The sequence below is a fragment of the Mesoplodon bidens genome, assembly GCF_964165515.1.
Source record: "Mesoplodon bidens genome assembly, chromosome: 4".
Lineage (NCBI taxonomy): Eukaryota > Metazoa > Chordata > Mammalia > Artiodactyla > Ziphiidae > Mesoplodon > Mesoplodon bidens.
Window position 1 is genome coordinate 73,974,867 of NC_138160.1, and position 18,317 is coordinate 73,993,183.

General features: G+C 35.6%; 1 protein-coding gene across 1 annotated transcript in view; it reads left to right on the top strand.

The window, feature by feature from the left end:
* Window positions 1-18,317, top strand: part of ADGRV1 (adhesion G protein-coupled receptor V1) — a gene marked incomplete at its 5' end in the record, with an annotated part of 521,373 nt that overhangs the window by 106,671 nt on the left and 396,385 nt on the right. The window contains 10 exons of the mRNA XM_081231559.1: window positions 2,962-3,055; window positions 6,392-6,470; window positions 6,575-6,713; window positions 7,361-7,502; window positions 8,527-8,789; window positions 10,950-11,125; window positions 11,932-12,056; window positions 14,728-14,885; window positions 14,976-15,122; window positions 15,453-15,560. Coding sequence (XP_081087685.1) covers window positions 2,962-3,055; window positions 6,392-6,470; window positions 6,575-6,713; window positions 7,361-7,502; window positions 8,527-8,789; window positions 10,950-11,125; window positions 11,932-12,056; window positions 14,728-14,885; window positions 14,976-15,122; window positions 15,453-15,560 — 1,431 coding nt within the window. The remainder of the gene's footprint in view (window positions 1-2,961; window positions 3,056-6,391; window positions 6,471-6,574; window positions 6,714-7,360; window positions 7,503-8,526; window positions 8,790-10,949; window positions 11,126-11,931; window positions 12,057-14,727; window positions 14,886-14,975; window positions 15,123-15,452; window positions 15,561-18,317) is intronic.

The following is an 18,317-nucleotide window of genomic DNA, read 5'->3' on the forward strand; positions in this document are numbered from 1 at the left end:
ACTGGTTAAAATAGAGATAGTGAGAAACTCACTAGAGGCTGATGGTATAAAATGTGATTATGGTCAAGCTTAAAGTAGTCATTTCTGACTGAAATTGTGTTTTAAATGACTTTTCATGTTGGGAAATCTTGTGTTGTTTTGGGACTTAGTGTTTCAACTACCTAAATTTATTTCCAAGAAGTTTATGAAAATAGTGCATATGGAGAGGGTAGGACACAGTGTGTGGGGTGGAGGGGTAGGGGAAGGGAGAAAGAGAGGGAATGAATATTGCCTCAGAAAAATAATTTTCAGTTACTATGTATTTTGGGGTTCTATTTTTTAAAGTTTTAATTTTTCTCAGAGGCCTTTTACTTTTACAAAATTATAAGTACTGTAAACCATCTACCATCTGAAATCAGTAATTCTTATTTTGTTGATTACTGTGGCACTGTGACCTAATATGGTAGTATGAGAACTCTAAAGCCGTAAGATGAAGGGTAATGTTATTTCAGTACATGACATACAACACAAGATTTTATAAAACTTTAAGGTAAGTCTTCTTCCAAATATATAATCTATTAATGTAATTGAATACAAATAAATGGATTATTCCTTAGATACATTGGTTTTTAAAGCAGAAAATATATAGCCACCTTCAGAGGTCTGGTTTACAGTCTTGTTTTATGAACACAAGGTTTCAAAGTTTCGTTTTTTCTCCCCAGGCTTTTGCAGTCGTTTCTGTTCTCAGAGTAGCACAAGATTAAGAGACTGCAAGCCTGTATTTACAGAAATAAGCCAGCCTGGGGCATGATGGGGAGAGTTGTTGCATGGAGGTGGGGAACAGTGCGGGTAGGTGGGGGACAGTCCCTTTTACATCGCTGATTTTGTAACTCACATTGGTCCCTGTATTACAGAAGATAGAAACTGTGACCTTCATTTTCTTATTTTTTCACATGCCAGCACATCTCCATTAAATACAATGAAGAGAGAGGTGTATGTACTGATATTATATATTCATATATATACATTGGGTTTCTATGTCACAATATTGTTGGCTGTCTGGTTACTACTGATGTGGGTTTTGCTCGTCCTCATGTTTTGAGCAACTGCCTTATTAGCGATTAATAGTAATATTGTATTAAAATTAACCATCACAAATATCTGTCACTTTGTAGGGACTCTCTCTAGGCCAGGTACTCCATACACATTATTTTTAATCATTATTACAATCCCCAAAGTAGCAGTTACTTCCCTTATTATAAAGATGCCAGAATTGAGGCCTTAAAATTTAAGTAACTCACCTAAAATTACAGAAATTTGGTACTAGGTCTCTTTGACTGCAAAGCCTATATTTTTCCCATAGTATTATTCTATTCCTCATTCTAATCATTGGATATTAAGGTAATTTAAAATATTTAGCTTTATATTTAAGGTACACTAAGTTTGTATATTTATATAATTGGTTTACATATTATATTAGTCCAGGTAAAAAATGATATAATATTAGCAGTTTCATATGGTTCAACCTAATAACCTATACAACAAGGTGTAAGTTTAATAATTTTATGTTTCTTTAAAAATTTCAGCTTTACTGAAGTATATTTAACCAGTACTGTATGGTAAACTTAATGTAGAATCTAAAAAATGTATAAAATTATAAGATATTTGAAGTGTATATTCTGTTGATTTGATATATGTTTACATTGTGAAAGAATTCCCCACATCTAGTTAATTAACACATCCATCACCTCATGTATTTATCTTTTTTTGTGTGTGAGAACATTTAAGTTCTATTGTCCCAGCAAATTTCAATTATACAGTACAGTGTTGTCAACTATAGTCACCATGTTTTACCTTAGATCCTCAGACCTTACTCACCTTATAGCTGAGTTTGTACTCTTTTACCAGTCCCTCCCTATTCCCCCTGCAACCCCAGCACAGCCACTGGCAACCAGTTTTCTACGCTCTGTTTTTATGCGTATGACTTTTTTTTTTAGATTCCACACCATGCAGTATGTCTTCCTCTGTCTGGCTTATATTTCCCTTAGCATGATGCCCTCAGGGTCCATCCGTTTTGTCAAAAATGCAAGGATTTCCTTCTTTCTTGTGGCTGAATAATATTCCATTTTATATATATACCACATCTTATCCATTCATCTGTTGACGGACACTTGGGTTGTTTCCATAACTTTGCTGCCGTGAATAATGCTGCAGTGAACATGGGAGTGCAGATACCGCTTCACTATTCTGTTTTCATTTCCTTTGGATAAATACCCAGTTGTGGGATTGCTGGTAGTTCTGTTTTTAAGTTTCTGAGGAACCTTCATATTGTTTTGCACAGTGGCTGCACCAATTTACATTCCCACCAACAGTGTGAAGGGTTCTTCTTTTTCCACATTCTCACCAACACTTACCTCTTGTCTTTTTGATAATAGCCATTCTAATAAATGTAAGGCGATGTCTCATTGTGGTTTTGACTTGCATTTCTATGAGGATTAGTGATGTGGAGCACCTTTTAATGTACAGGTCGGCTGTTTGTATTTCCTCCTTGGAAAAATTTCTATTCTGTCCCTCTTCATTTTAAATCAGATTATTTATTGTTTTGCTATTGAGTTGTATGACTTTTTTAGATATATTTTGGATATGTATGATTTGCAAGTATTTTCTCCCATTCCATAGGTCGCTTTTTCTTTTGTTGATGTTTTCTTTTGCTGTGCAGAAGCTTTTCAGTTTGATATAGTCCCACTTGTTTATTTTTGCTTTTATTGCTTTTGCTTTTGCTGTTAAATCCAAGAAAATCATTGCCAAGACATGTTTATTTTTTCTGATTTAAATTTTTTCTACTCTGTTTGCATTTTATGTTTTCTGTATACTATTTAAGTATATATATTTATAGTTAAAAGATAATTTTTAAAAACAGCTTGCAAGGTAATTAATTTGAGAGCATAATTATAGATAATTTAATGGGTGTAATTTTTGCAGGATGATGTACCAGAACTAGAAGAATATTTCCTTGTGAATTTAACTTATGTGGAACTTATCATGGCTCCTTTAACTTCATTTCCTCCTAGACTAGGTATGATGGGCTTTTTTGTTTGTTTCTGTTTACTCACTGCAAATGAAGTAAAGTTTCTTCATTTTTTAATCAGAAGTGATCATTGTGAAGTTTGCTAATCCCAGCTATATGTGTAAATATGTGAGCTTTTAGATTTATTTAAATTTAAAGACCATCATATATTGTAGCTTTGTACATTGGACAGCATAAAGACATTTAAAAATTGTGTGATGGGGCTTCCCTGGTGGCGCAGTGGTTGAGAGTCCGCCTGCCGATGCAGGGGACACGGGTTCGTGCCCCGGTCCGGGAAGATCCCACATGCCGCGGAGCGGCTAGGCCCGTGAGCCATGGCCACTGAGCGTGCGCATCCAGAGCCTGTGCTCCGCAACAGGAGAGGCCACAACAGTGAGAGGCCCGCGTACTGCCAAAAAAAAAAAAAAAAAAAAAATTGTGTGATGCTTTTTAAACATTACACTTATTTTACAACCAAATTTGTAATGTTCGAAATAGAATTAGTCCTTATGAAGGCATTTTCCTTTTAAAATTTAATTTGCTATTTTCATTAGATCTCCAAACTCTCAGATGTTTTTATTTTCTCTTAGATTGAGTAGGGTGTTTGTTTGCTGTGTTCTCTGCTTCTTTTTTGACCTTTTATCTCTTTCTTTTCATGCTTTAGAAAAGACTCAGTTAATTCATTACAGACTGAAAGGTAAAACTTGAACCTTAGTACAACTTTATGTAGATTACTTTAAAAAGATATATTCCTATTATTAAAACACAAACTCTTGCTTACGATTTGGACATTTGATATTGGAAATTTTGTCTACAAGTTTTAGGTGTGACGGCCTAGTGGGGGTTGGTGGTGAGTTGCCCTGAAATAGCCTGCTCCCCATCCCTTGGTTAGAACAGCGGTCCCCAACCTTTTTGGCAACAGGGACCGGTTTTGTGGAAGATAATTTTTCCAAGGACCAGGGCTGGGGTGGGGATGGTTTTGGGATGACTCAAGCATATTACGTTTATTGTGCACTTTATTTCTATTATTATTACATTGTAATATATAATGAAATAGTTACACAACTCACCATAATGCAGAATCAGTGGGAGCCCTGAGCTTGTTTCACTTGCCACTCACTGATAGGGTTTTTTTTTTTTTTTTTTTTACATCTTTATTGGAGTATAATTGCTTTACAATAGTGTGTTAGTTTCTGCTTTATAACAAAGTGAATCAGCTATACATATACATATATCCCCATATTTCCTCCCTCTTGCGTCTCCCTCCCACCCTCCCTATCCCATCCCTCTAGGTGGTCACAAAGCACTGAGCTGATCTCCCTGTGCTATGCAGCTGCTTCCCACTAGCTATCTATTTTACATTTGGTAGTATATGTAAGTCCATGCCACTCTCTCACTTCGTCCCAGCTTACCCTTCCCCCTCCCCGTGTCCTCAAGTCCATTCTCTATGTCTGTGTCTTTATTCCTGTCCTGCCCCAAGGTTCTTCAGAACCACTTTTTTTTTTTTTTTAGATTCCATATATATGTTAGGATATGGTATTTGTTTTTCTCTTTCTGACTTACTTCACTCTGTATGACAGTCTCTAGGTCCATCCACCTCACTACAAATAACTCAATTTTGTTTCTTTTTAAGGCTGAGTAATATTCCATTGTATATATGTGCCACATCTTCTTTAACTGATAGGGTTTTGATAAGAGTCTGCAAGCAATGGATTTATTATGGTCTCTGTGCAGTGAGACCTCTCTGCTAATGATAATCTGTATTTGCAGCCGCTCCCCAGTGCTAGCATCACCGCCTCAGCTCCACCTCGGATCATCAGGCATTAGATTCTCACAAGGAGCGCGCAACCTATATCCCTCGCATGCGCAGTTTATAGTAGGGCTTGCGCTCCTATGAGAATCTAATGCCGCTGCTGATCTGACAGGAGGCGGAGCTCAGGCGGTAATGCGAGCGATGGGGAGCGGCTGTAAATACAGATGAAGCTTCACTCACTTACCTGCCTGCCGCTCACCTCCTGCTATGTGGCCTGGTTCCTAACAGGCCACGGACTGCTACTAGTCTGTGGCCTGGGGGTTGGGGACCTCTGGGTTAGAAGGTGCTCTGGGCAGAGGGAAAATTAGTCTGAGTTAAAGGGGGAGAAGCATGGCCCAGAGCAGGGGCCTGAGGAATGGGAGTTCCTCATTCACTTCTGAGGCTCAGTATGACAACTTTGAAAATAGCAAAAGGGAATAATCAGTTTTTAACATTATATTATTACTTGGAAAGTTTCCATTTTTATGCAAAAGAAATATGTGATTCCAACAACTAGGCTGTTTACATCAAGCAATTATTACAAGTTAATTATTGTTCACACTAGGAAAACTGACAGAGTACATCATATTTCCTTATACTCAGAGGTAATTTGAATAGTTTAACTTTTGATAAGTGCTTTCTAATGCTCCTGTTTCAAGTGTTTTGTATATTAATACCATTATTCCTTATGTGTGCCCATTTTATAGATGGGGGAGCTGAGCTAAGTGCCATGCCGAAGTCAAACAGCTAGGAACTGGTGGGGCTGGGCTTGTGCTCTGTAGCTTCTAGCTTGATGGGCACAAATCCTGATTTTATATTCTTTCTTCAACATTGTTGATCCCTTCACTCAGAGAGAATTCCACTTTCCTTACCCATTCTTCACCCATACAGCTGTCATACGTATCCGAGAGTAAGGTGGACCTTCTGAAATTTAAAAGATAAAGGATGAACATATTAAAGAACAGAACAAAACAGTAACAGGGTTAGATAGTATTTCAAGACTGAATAATGGATATTGGTAACATACTGAGCTTGGTGGACAGAATACAGAATAAAAAGGGATAAGAGAAATTTACTTTAAGCTTAGTCTTTATTCCGCCTAACATTCCCCCATCTGTCCTACCTTCTCAACTTCTGTTTGTATCCCTGTATCTCTCTGTCTCTTTTTCACACCTGTATTTTTCTCTGCAGCACATCCTGCCTTTCTCTTCCCATTTTTCCCCTCCTCTTTCTACTCCTTGCAGCTATCCCCATTTTCCTTTCCTCTTGAAATGGATTAAAATAATAGAAATTAACCGTAACTTCAGTTGCTTATTTTATACTGTTCTCAGTTGATTAGATTTCTGTAAGTCAGTGGTTCTTGTTAGCAAAAGGTTCCTCTTTCATATGTTATAAGTATTTATGTCTTATTTTCTTAAACATCTTTTGAGTAATGTTGGCAATACCTCTATATTAGGAATTATGTAATACCAAAGGTCTTTAAATTCTATATCAACTAATTCTCTTTTTAACTACTTACATTTATTTAAAGGTATGTTTCTGTGCTTTTTCAGATTCAGAGGGCTTGACTGCACAAATTATTATTGATGCCAATGACGGTGCTCGAGGCATGATTGAGTGGCAACAGAGCAGGTAAACCGAAGGCTGCGTAAGAGCCCTTTTCTGAGTTTCAGATTCTCTACTATCTGCTGACTAAAAGCTTATAAGGAAAAATGAATGTATTCTCTTTATTATAGATTTGAAGTAAATGAAACCCAAAGAAGTTTAACATTGGTAGTCCAGAGGAGCAAAGGGACTCTTGGCCACGTTTCCTTGTTTGTGTATGCCCAGAATTTGGAAGCACAGCTGGGGCTGGATTACGTCTTTACCCCAATGGTGAACTGATTGAGAATTATAGTGATTTAGGCCCTGTAAATAAGTTAATCTTGAAATAATAAACTACTGTATATTCCATAGTAAATTAGGGCAGAAGATTTCCACATGGTGGAATAGCTCTCTTCAGTATTTTGGTAAATTGTATAAATTAAACTTTCAGTACTGTTTTAAAGATTCTTCCGTATTTTACTTCATTCATTATTTTATTGTAATATTTGATACCCACTTCTTATTAATTTACTATCTTATTGCAATATTTGATACTGGAGAACACACATTATTGTGTTAAACAATTTATATCATTAGATGACCTTTCCAGAGTGTTTCTTACGCTTCCTGAAAATGTTAACTCTTCCGTTTCTTTGTTTTACTTTACCGAAACACCTTTAATGTTTGAAAATGTTTTTTATCTTGTCTCTTTGTGCCTTTTACTGCTTAGTCAAATGTTTCCTTTCTTCCTCCACAACTTCTACTTTTTAAACTTAATATTGTCAATTTAAATAAAAAAAGATCATGAAAAAGTAAGGGAAAAATCCTGTAAATAGGTTAGTTCACATTCAAAAGTATATTGTATTTATTTCCAAACATTTAAAAAAAACTCAGAGTGTATTTAAATATAATACTGCTACTTTTACTTTTTTGACCAGATTCTTCATTTTGCTAATGGAGAAAGGTATAAACATGTTGACATCATGATTCTTGATGATGACATTCCGGAAGGAGATGAAGCATTTCAGCTGATTTTAACAAATCCTTCTCCTGGACTGGAGCTGGGGGAAAATATAATAGGTAATTGATGATTTCTTATACACAACTCCTTTTCACCCCTTCACTCCTGAGTGAGCCACAAGCTATGGGTGATGCACTGACACCATCTGCCGCAGTCACACATTAGCATTTTACAATTTTTTTCATGTAGGTCTTACTTTTTTACTTTGATTCCTAGGTATTGTTGCTATTATGAATGAGGTCCGTTTTTATTATGTTTTTAAATGGTTATACCTGATATATAGAGGTATTACAATAATCTTTTTGAATGCATGCTCCAAAGCAGACTTCCTAGCTTTGAGTACCAGTACTGCCACATCCTAACTTGTGAATTTCCACAGATTGCCTGTCTGTGCTTCAATCATCAGTTCTTAAAATGAGAATGATAATATAATCAACCCCATAGGGTTATTGTGAGAATTAAATGAGTTAGTAATATAGGTTAAGCAATTTGTAAGTTCTCAGTAGTATTAGTTGTTGTTTCGGCTATTATTATTAACATTATTAGTAGTGGTGGTAGAAAATAGAAGCTCTTGATTTCTGAAGGTTACTCACCTTATATTTTAAACTCTTATAATAGTTCTAATAATTTTTTTCTCTTGCCTTTTCTAAGAAGACAATCATGATGTCTAGAAAATAGTGACAGTGCTGGCTCTTCCTTTCCATTGCTTTTATACCGGTTACCAGCCTATTAGCTCCAGGACGATGCTGAATAGGAGCAGTGATGACAGGCGTCATTGTCTTGTTCTGTTTTTAGTGGCAACCCTTCTAATGTTTCAACATTAAGTTTAATACTTTCTATTGGCTTCTGAGACATATCACTTCATCAGGTTGAGGAAGCTGTCTTTTATTTCAAGATTACTGAGTGTTTTTATTTATATCATGAATGAATGTGGAATTTCATTAGATGCCTTTTAAAATTTCTCTTGTTTTTAAGATGATCTAGAAAAGAGTTGGCCTGGCTTACAATGAAACATGCACATGCTTCTCACTACTTACAACCCATTCTATTTTCATTTATTGTTTTAATATTTTTATTTGACAGCCTTCATTACTGTCCTTGCTAATGATGATGGCCCTGGAGTTCTAGCATTTAACAACAGTGAGCACTTTTTCCTACGAGAACCGACAGCTCTGTACATCCAGGAGAGTGTGGCAGTGTTGTACATTGTTCGGGAACCTGCACAGGGACTGTTTGGAACTGTGACAGTTCAGTTCATTGTGACAGAAGTGAATTCTTCAATGGAGTCGAAAGATCTGACTCCTTCCCAAGGTTATATTGTTTTAGAAGAAGGTGTTCGTTTCAAGGTACAGGATGAACCTTTACTGAGAATGAATGATTAATAGTTACAAAATAATTTTCTCTTGGAGGAACACCCTAGATCCTAGAAAGAAAAAAAATCCAGCTTAGGTGATAGGTAAAGACATGATTAGATTACCACGTGAAAGTGCTCTAGTGCTGTATTGTTTATATAGAGTGCAACCAGAGAAATTTGTTCCATTAATAGAGTAATAATAAATAATAATAAAGAAAATATGCATATTGTTGCTTTAAATGTTAAGTATATTTAAATGGCATATTTCACTTTATATTGTCTATAAATCATAAACTAAAAGAAACTGCAAGCCATTCATTGCAGTCATTAAGCCATAGCCAGTCATTCTTTTGCCACATTTTCATTAAACAAAATACAACTGCTTCCTTCAGACTGCTTATTTGAGAAGCAGGTATCCTATGTAAACAGGAATAACTTATTGGGGGAAAAATGCTGGATTTGGGATTAATCATAAATGTGAACTATAGTTGCAGAAGTTTACCTTCTGAAACTTCTATTTCTGTATATTAGTAATTTTCTGTTCCTGCTACTAAATTTTATTTTTAAGACACAGTTTAAGGTTAAAATAACTAATTATATTAGCTTAAGATATTTTTTAAGCCAGCTATATAAAGTATAATTCTAAAATAATATACTTTAAACTGTTTCATCTAAAAAGTCCACCTAATTATTAATTTTATTTATGATCAGTTTGTATAAACTTCAATACATTTTTGAATTCATATTCATTTGCATGTCTAATTTTTTCATGTTTCTGGAAATTTAGAACCTTTAATTGATTTATTCAAGGACACTTACATCTTGATATAGATAAAAAGAATTCAAATTTGAAGTATTTTATGAATTTGCTATTTTTTTACATTCACATGCCTTTTAAAAAAGTTTTAAATTTTATTTCATTTAATTTTTTGTATATTTTAAACTTATTATGTTTCTATTGTGTTTTTTTTCTTTTTTTTTTTTTTTTTTTTTTTAATCAATTTATTTTGGCTGCTTTTGTTCTTTGTTGTGGTGCGTGGGCTTCTCATTGAGGTGGCTTCTCTTGTTGCGGAGCATGGGCTGTAGGCGCACGGGTTGTAGGCGCGCGGGCTTCAGTAGTTGTGGCTCACGGGGTTGGCTGCCCCATGGCACGTGGGATCTTCCCGGACCAGGGCTCGAACCCATATCCCCTTCATTGGCAGGCAGACTCCCAACCACTGCGCCACCAGGGAAGCCCTGTGTTTTTTTTCTTAAAAGACTCTTTTTCAAACTGTGTTTAAAGACCTTTCGGTTCATTAGGCAAATTAAATTTTACAGCAAATTGGATTAAATCGATTTTTCTCTCACCCACATAATTATCTTTTTCTCCACATGTTTTTATTCTGAGGTATAAACAGTAAAATATAAAAATCTTAAGCGTATGGCTCAGTGACTTTAAAGATATGTATACACCAGTGTAACAACCACTTGGATTAGTATATTAAACATTAAACAAACCATCACACAGAAGTTTCCTTCTTGTCCCTTACCCTCCCGAGAGGAAAGTGCTTTCTGGTTTCTGTCACTGAAGACTCATTTGCTAATTCTTGAACTTCTTATAAATAGAACCATACAGTATGTATTCTTTTTGTGTCTGACTTCTTTTGGTCAACATCATTTTTGGTTGCACACATGAGTAGTTGGTTCTTTTTTTATTGCTCAGTAGCATTTCATTGAATAGACCACTGTTTGTTTATCCATTCTTCTGTTGATAAACATGTGGGTTGTTTCTGATTTGTGCCTACTGTGGCTATAACTGCTTTTTAAGAGTGAATTCTAGGCTAGGAATAGACTTAATGCAGTTACATAGCCAGGGCGGGATAAAGAAGTAGCAAAAATGAAGATCTAAATTTAATTTTTTAATCTCAGTGATGTTTTCAAATGCCATAAATTTTATTTTTAGACATTTCAGTTAGACTGTGTCACAGTGTTGATAAACTTGAAAGTTGTAACTTGAAACAGTTGTAGCTATTACTTTATGAGGATCAGTATTAAAATAAAAAAGAGGTACTGTTTTCCAAAAATACTATTTTGTTGTCATAAAAGTTTAGCAAATTACTCTGTATGTGTGTTGCTGAATTCTAGTAACTTTATCTTTTGATTGTGTTTTCAGGCCCTACACATATCAGCCATATTGGACACGGAACCAGAGATGGATGAGCATTTTGTCTGTACCTTGTTTAATCCGACTGGAGGTGCTAGACTAGGGGCCCGTGTTCAAACCCTGATAACAGTTTTGCAAAACCAGGCCCCTTTGGGGCTATTCAGTATCTCTGCAGTTGCAAATAGGTATAATTTATTTGTAAGGAAATTGTCACTTCTGAAGCTAAGTAGAAAATAACTTTAGATGTAAAGAAAATGCAGAAGAAAATTGATCTCTGACTCTCATAATGGGGACTTTTAAAATGAGCTCTAGCAGATAGATCGAGAGAGGCCATATGCCCTCTCATAACAGGGAGCATCAAAAACCTAATCATGTGCTGTACAATGGTGTCATTAGAATTCTTATTTTCTCAGAATCCACACTTTCAGGTAAAAGCACTATTTTGTGTTTTCAGTAATAATAAAAAGCAAGAAATAGTTTAACTTATATTTAGCTGCTCAAACCAAATGAATGACTCTTCAAACATATATTAACATGATTGTAGTTTAAAAATTCCCTCTGGAAACTGACAAATATTTGTTTTTTTTATATCTTAGAAATATTCGAATAGATCTAGTTTTATTAATATGTCAAGAATTTCCCGATTCATTTTTTCTTTGTAAAATGTTTTTAGTTTATGTGAGAAGAAACTTAAGAATGACAAAGCTTTATTTATTTTAGAATATGTAGTGTGAAGTTACTGAAGTTACTGACCCTCAGTATTTTCTTACTATCATAGTATCAGATAATAGTGCTTTTTAAATGTCTTCATAAATGAATATTTTTGGGCTCTAGAGTCTAGCCTTCCTCCTGTATAAAATTTGTGGATGGATGTCACCTTGACTTGCATAAATTTAAGTGTATTAAATATATACTAGCAATGTGATACAGATATTTAACCTGTAGAAATTACATGCTTTTTCTGTTTTCTGCAACTGTTTGTTTCTTTTAGAGCCACCTCTATAGACACTGAAGAAGCCAACAGGACTGTATATTTAAATGTGTCACGTACTAATGGCATTGATTTAGCTGTGAGTGTGGAGTGGGAGACAGTTTCTGAGACAGCCTTTGGCATGAGTACGTTTAGTTTCTTATAAAAACAATATTCTATAACCAAGAAAGATTATATGTATAAGATTTACATTTTCCCCCATGAATGGTATCTTACAGATCTGTTGAAAATGGAGAACAGATATCTAATTCTTTTACTGCATTCACAGATACTTATTGAGTGCCTGTCCTGTGACAGGCATGGTACTGAACTCACGGAACTTAGAATTTAGGGGGAGACAGAAATAAATAAGTAAAAATCAATGTGTAGTTTGAGCTATAATAAATGTTTTAAAGGTGAAGTACTAAGTGTTGTGAGAACATAAGGGAATGCTTCCGCGGGGAATCATTGTTTGAACTAAGACTTAATGATGAGTAGGGATTATGCAAAGACTTGAGTTGGAGGAACATAGAAGAGAAAGTGGGAAGCTATCAGGGCAGAAGTCTAGAGCGTATAAGTGAAGATCTGAAGAGTGGGCACTGGGTTTAGAAATAAGGGGGAGTGCTGAGTTTGGAGAGCTAGATAAGACTAGATCATTCAAGAACTTGGTAGAATATATCACATACATTAGTCTTTATCTTAGGGTTATGGAAAGTCTCTGAGTGGTCTAGGCATGAGGGAGGGTTCCCATGTATAGATGTGGGGTGGTCTGATCACATTTGCACTCTGAAGGTATCATTCTTGGTGCCAGGTAAAGAATGGATTGGCACAGAAGAAATTAGAGGATGAAGGGAGACAGACAAAGGGGCAACAGATGATGGTAGCTTGGACTGGGTGATGGACTGGATGTGAAGAAGGTACCTGAGATGACTCTTAGGTTTCTAGTTTGTGCAGCTGGATGGAGATTCATGCCGTTCAGTAAGAAAGGGAGTGCCTAATGGAAACAAGGTGTTACTTTGCTGAGGGGAGTAAAATATTTGAATTTGAGTTAACTTTTTAGAAGACATTTCTCTAGACTCAAAAGAAGATCTCTGCTGGAGAGACAAATTTGGGAACCTTTAGCATGCATATTGTTTTTAAAGTCATGGAAGTTGATGGAAAAACCTGGAAAGCGAGGACGAAGATAGAGAAGAGGACTCAGACTGAGTCAAATTGAATGACTAGGGAGAGAAGAAGGGGACTTCAGAGACCTGGTGAGAAACCCAGGGGAATGCAGGATTGCAGGCAGCAGTGAAAGAGCATTTTAAGAAGAAAGGAGTGGTAAATCTTGTCAATTGCTGGTGAGAAGTCCAGTAAGATGAGAATTGAAAAAAAACTCATTGTCATTAGCAATACAGAAGACATAAAATCACAAGAGCTATTTGTATAGAGGGATGTGGACCAAATAACATTTTGAGTGGAAGTGAGAGAATGCAGGCCTCAGATATGTACAACTAGTTCAAGAAGTTTGGCTGAGAAGGGTAGGATCTAGTAAGAGTAGTGATGGAGTGTAGGAGTCAGGGTTTTTGTTTATTTGTTTAGTTTGAAGACGCCTAAGCATGTGTAAATGCTGATGGAAAAGGCCTGGTAAGTAGAGAAGGACTGAGTATTTAGAAAAGAAGGGATAATTAGTAGTGGGGCAATGGCCTGGAAGCCAGGAAGAGATGGGAATCCAAAAAAGAAAGATTATGGTTTCTAATTCAGAGTTATCTCATTATAGTTTGGGCTCTGCATGTGTTTTGTGGAAGTGCTTGTGGGAGTATGTGTTGGAGGTTCTGAAATGTCAGCAGGCATTATTTATTCTTAATTCACCATCTTCCAGAATTACGGTAGGGGAGGATTTGACCATGTGGTCGACTTCAGTGCAAAACATGCAGACTCTTAAGGCAAAATCTGTAGTGTGCCTTTAAAAGGTGGCAAGGCAGGAATCTAAAATATTGGATTTCTAGGAAAGGATATCACCAATGGATAGTACATAAAAGGCACTGACATTATGACTTCATCAACTGGTCATCTAAAAATGATCAATAATTTACAAGGAGCCTAGGTTTCAACTTTGACATTTGTTCTTGGTGCATCGTGTTCACACCATTAACTAAAGTTTAAAAAGAACTAACTTTCTATGGGAAACTGTCATGATAATAGAACACACAAGGTGTTTTAAAGGTATTCTTCATTAGGCAGGAATATTTTGTTTCTGTCTTTGTTTAATTGTAGCACAGAATTTTAGGACATGTACCTGTTATAGCAGGCTGATAAAACTTGATAGCTACTTGTAGGTGAATCTGTTTTGGCATTCTTAAAATATACAACATGTAAAGTTGGAAATCATTGGATGGGGATAGTTTCAAATTAATAGTGTAAGTTTTAAAAACCTATCATTTATCATGTTTCCATAAAAGGTGTTTATTATTTCTAAATTTCTATGTTATATTTTCATCATCTTTATGAAAGCTGATAAAAATCATACTGAACATATTTCCTTTTAAAGTATAAATTCAGTATTTATTTATAAATATACCCTGGAAAAGTCTTTGTGGGTTTAGAGCACAGTATTAACAATTTTTCTTGTCTTTGGGTATTGATGTTTTTAGTTACTATCTATTTTGAAGTTCTCTAGTTTGTCTCTTCTCTGTCTTTCTCATACACATACACTTACCATGGAAACATTTTCACTTCTAGTAACAAACTCACTAGTTTGACTATTTAAACAATAAACAGAATAGATAAAGTTTGGAGAGGATTTTACACAAGCAAATCACGATTTATGTTTTTCAGGGGGAATGGATGTTAAGTTTTCTATATTTCAAAGTTTTTTGGATGCATCGGCTTCTGGCTGGTGTTTCTTTACTTTGGAAGATTCAGTATATGGTATAATGTTAAGAAAATTGTCTTCTACTGTTTACCGATGGCAAGGGATTTTTGTTCCACTTGAGGTAAACATCACTTATTTTATGGTACACAAACTATAATGTACATATAGATTTTGGATGCTCTGTGAATTACTGTTATTCCTTGTTTCCTAGGATTTACATATAGAAAATCCTACAACTTGTGAGGCCTTTAATATGGGTCTTTCCCCCTACTTTGTGATTACTCATGAAGAAAGAAATGAAGAAAAGCCTTCTGTTAACAGTGTGTATACATTCACATCTGGATTCAAATTATTCCTGGTAAAAAAACACTTCACTTTTTTTGTAGATTGCTTTATTTAAAAGAAAAATCAGATTCATGAGATTGAGCTAAATAGAAGATAGTGTATGTTCTATGTTAATGTGATAAGGGGTTTTTGGCAAATTGATACACATTTTAGCAAGGTGTCTTAATCCAGGGATATTTTGGTCTTTCTTGAAATGACATCTGGATATGCATACCTAGGGATCAGAATGATTTTTCAAGTTTTGAACTTCAAATATTTACTCAGACTATTACTGTAATTCAGAGCTTTTCTTAGTTAAATTTTCCTTTAAATTTTTATTCTCACTATTCTGTCTTCCTTGCAGGTACAAACAATCACTATTTCAGAAAGTTCTCAAGTAAGATATTTTACTTCAGACAGTCAAGATTATGTAATTGTTGCAAGTCAAAGTGATGATTCTGAATTAACTCAGGTTTGATTCTTTTAAAGTGAATTTTTTTAATACCATAATTGAAACACATCAAAGATGTAGTCTTTAGGTTTAGTATAAAAGAAAACCATAATTTGATTATGGTAAAGTAGTAAAAAGAATATAGATATTGATTAGTCATAGTTAATTTTTAAATGATAGAGTTTTGAATATTATATTGTCTTCAAGAACCAGAGCAAGTATAATAATAAGCATGAACATTTAATTAGAATTTAATTGCATTGGAAAACATGGAGAAAAATCACACAACTGGATAGATGGTATCACTAAAAATTCATGATTAACATTGCCAGATGGACACACGTCACTCCAGAAATCCCGTATTTCTCTAGTAAACTATATCACAGTGTCTTAATAATATTTATTTGATAATTTTCGTCACTCCTCAGATTCCCATACCTGCTTCTCATCTCTTCACTTTCAGCTCATGACTTTGTTGAAATGAAAGCTACCAGAAAGGAGATTACTCATCTTCCCAACACCAAATTCAGAAACTGTCTTGAAAACCAGTCTTATTCCTGCCTCCTGTTACAATGGCAGAAGTGTTTCTTCTATAAAAGACAGGCGCCTTACATAGGCTCCCCTCCTGCCTTCATAAGGGCCAGTTATTCCCTCTAGTGCCAGCATAACTAGCATCTCTCTCTCTCTGTAGGATTATTACAGTCAGCATAAATGCAGGATTTCCAAGCTTAAAAAGTGATTTCTCTTCTGATCTTATCCCCCTTTTCTTCCTGCTTCATTTCTTTTCCCCCCTCTATATTGATACCTTGAAAGAATTATCTACTTGCTTTGCAAACTTCTTCATGGTCACCAGTGACAGCTGGGTTGCAAATACAGTGGGTGTTTTTTTCTGTCATTATTTTGCATTGCTTCCCGTCTGCACTTGACAGTCACCTCATCCTCAAATTTAAACCGTCTCTTCTCTTGATTTTTGAACTACCACACAGATTTTCATTCTTTCTTTCTGTGTCTCCTTCTCAGTCTCCAATGCCACTTCCTTCTCCCTTTTCTGAACTTAGATATCTTGATGTTTTTCAGGTTCAGTTTTGGTTCACATTTCTTTTTTCTTTCTCTTCACTCACTCTGAGTACTTTTATCAGTCCTATGGCTTTAAATATCAACTATAGGCTGTCTTCCAAATTTATCAGTAGCCTTTCCTGTGTATTCTAGATTTCGTGCTTAACTGCCTGTTGGCATGTACACTTAAATATATTCTAGGTATCTAAGATTTAACATATCTCAAACTAAACTGTAGATTTTCTCTGTGAAACTTGTTTCAAGTGTTTGCTTTCATCTCGGGAAATAGTAACCTCATAAATGCAGTTGCTCAAGATAGAGTCCTGGGTTGTATCTTTTTAAAAAAATATTTATTTATTTATCTTTGGCTGCGTTGGGTCTTTGTTGCTGCGCGCGGGCTTTCTCTAGTTGAGGTGAGCCGGGGTTACTCTTCGTTGCGGTGCACGGGCTTCTCATTGCAGTGGTTTCTCTTGTCGTGGAGCATGGGCTATGGGCGTGCAGGCTTCAGTAGTTGCAGCACGCGCACTCAGTAGTTGTAGCTCATGGGCTCTAGGGCACAGGCTCAGTAGTTGTGGCGCATGGGCTTAGTTGCTCCGCGGCATGTGGGATCTTCCCGGACTAGGGATCGAACCCGTGTCCCCTGTATTGGCAGGCGGATTCTTAACCACTGCGCCACTAGGGAAGTCGATATCTTTCTTGATTTCTGCTGATTATTCATTCCCATCTAACTTATTATTAAGTGTTTTTGATTATATCTCCTGATACTATTTTGAGTACAGATGTTTCTTTCCATCTCTGCTTCTTCTTCCCTAATCCAGGTCCCCATCACTTCTCACCGTGCTAGTAGAATAGTCTCCTAGCTGGTCTCCAAACTTCTCTGATCTCCTCAGATCCATGTTTCAAGTAGCTGGAGTAGTCTTTTAAAAATATTAATTCATGTTGCTCCTCATTTTGAAATTATTCAATGATTTCCAATTATGTTTGGAATAACTTCTGAATTATTTAATACGGACTGTAAATAGGATAACCATATGTTCTTATTGGCCCAGCGCAGTGCTGGGTTGTGCCTGTTGTCCTACAATGATTAAGATTGTCTCTTTCACTCTCTAAAGCATCCCTGTGTTAAATTATATGGGCACCTTAACGAAAGGTACCTCTCCAGTATTATCTTCATTCCCCCACTGCTGTCAACTGCATTCCAGCTGCACCGGTCTTCATTCAGTTTATGACAAACTTTTTCTGCCTTAGAAACTTTATCATGTCATTCTTTCTAATTTTATTTCCTAGGACATTCATAATTCTCTATCATACCTTCCTAATTGTTGAGTACTTGTCTCAGTTTAGTAGTCATACATTTATTTAATGATTGGTGTATTTATTGTTTGCCTTTCCCTAGTAGTTAATAAGATCCATAAAGGAAGAAGTGATTCTGTTCCTAACTTCTTACATAATGTTTGGCTTATATAAGATTCCCAGTTTTTGCTGAATAAATATAATCCTTTGTGAAATTGACCGGATGGCATAAGAAATCATGTAGATTCAGGGTTTTCTTTCAGTTTAAAATACATGAACACTCACCTGAAACCTTGTATGCAGTGCCACCTTCAGGACTAAAAAGTTTAGGTGTTTTTCTTTATATTCTATTGCTTGAGCAGTGGGTAATGATAATACAGCATTAGAAAGTTTCTTATCTCGCTCTGAATTTTTCATATTTAAATAAAT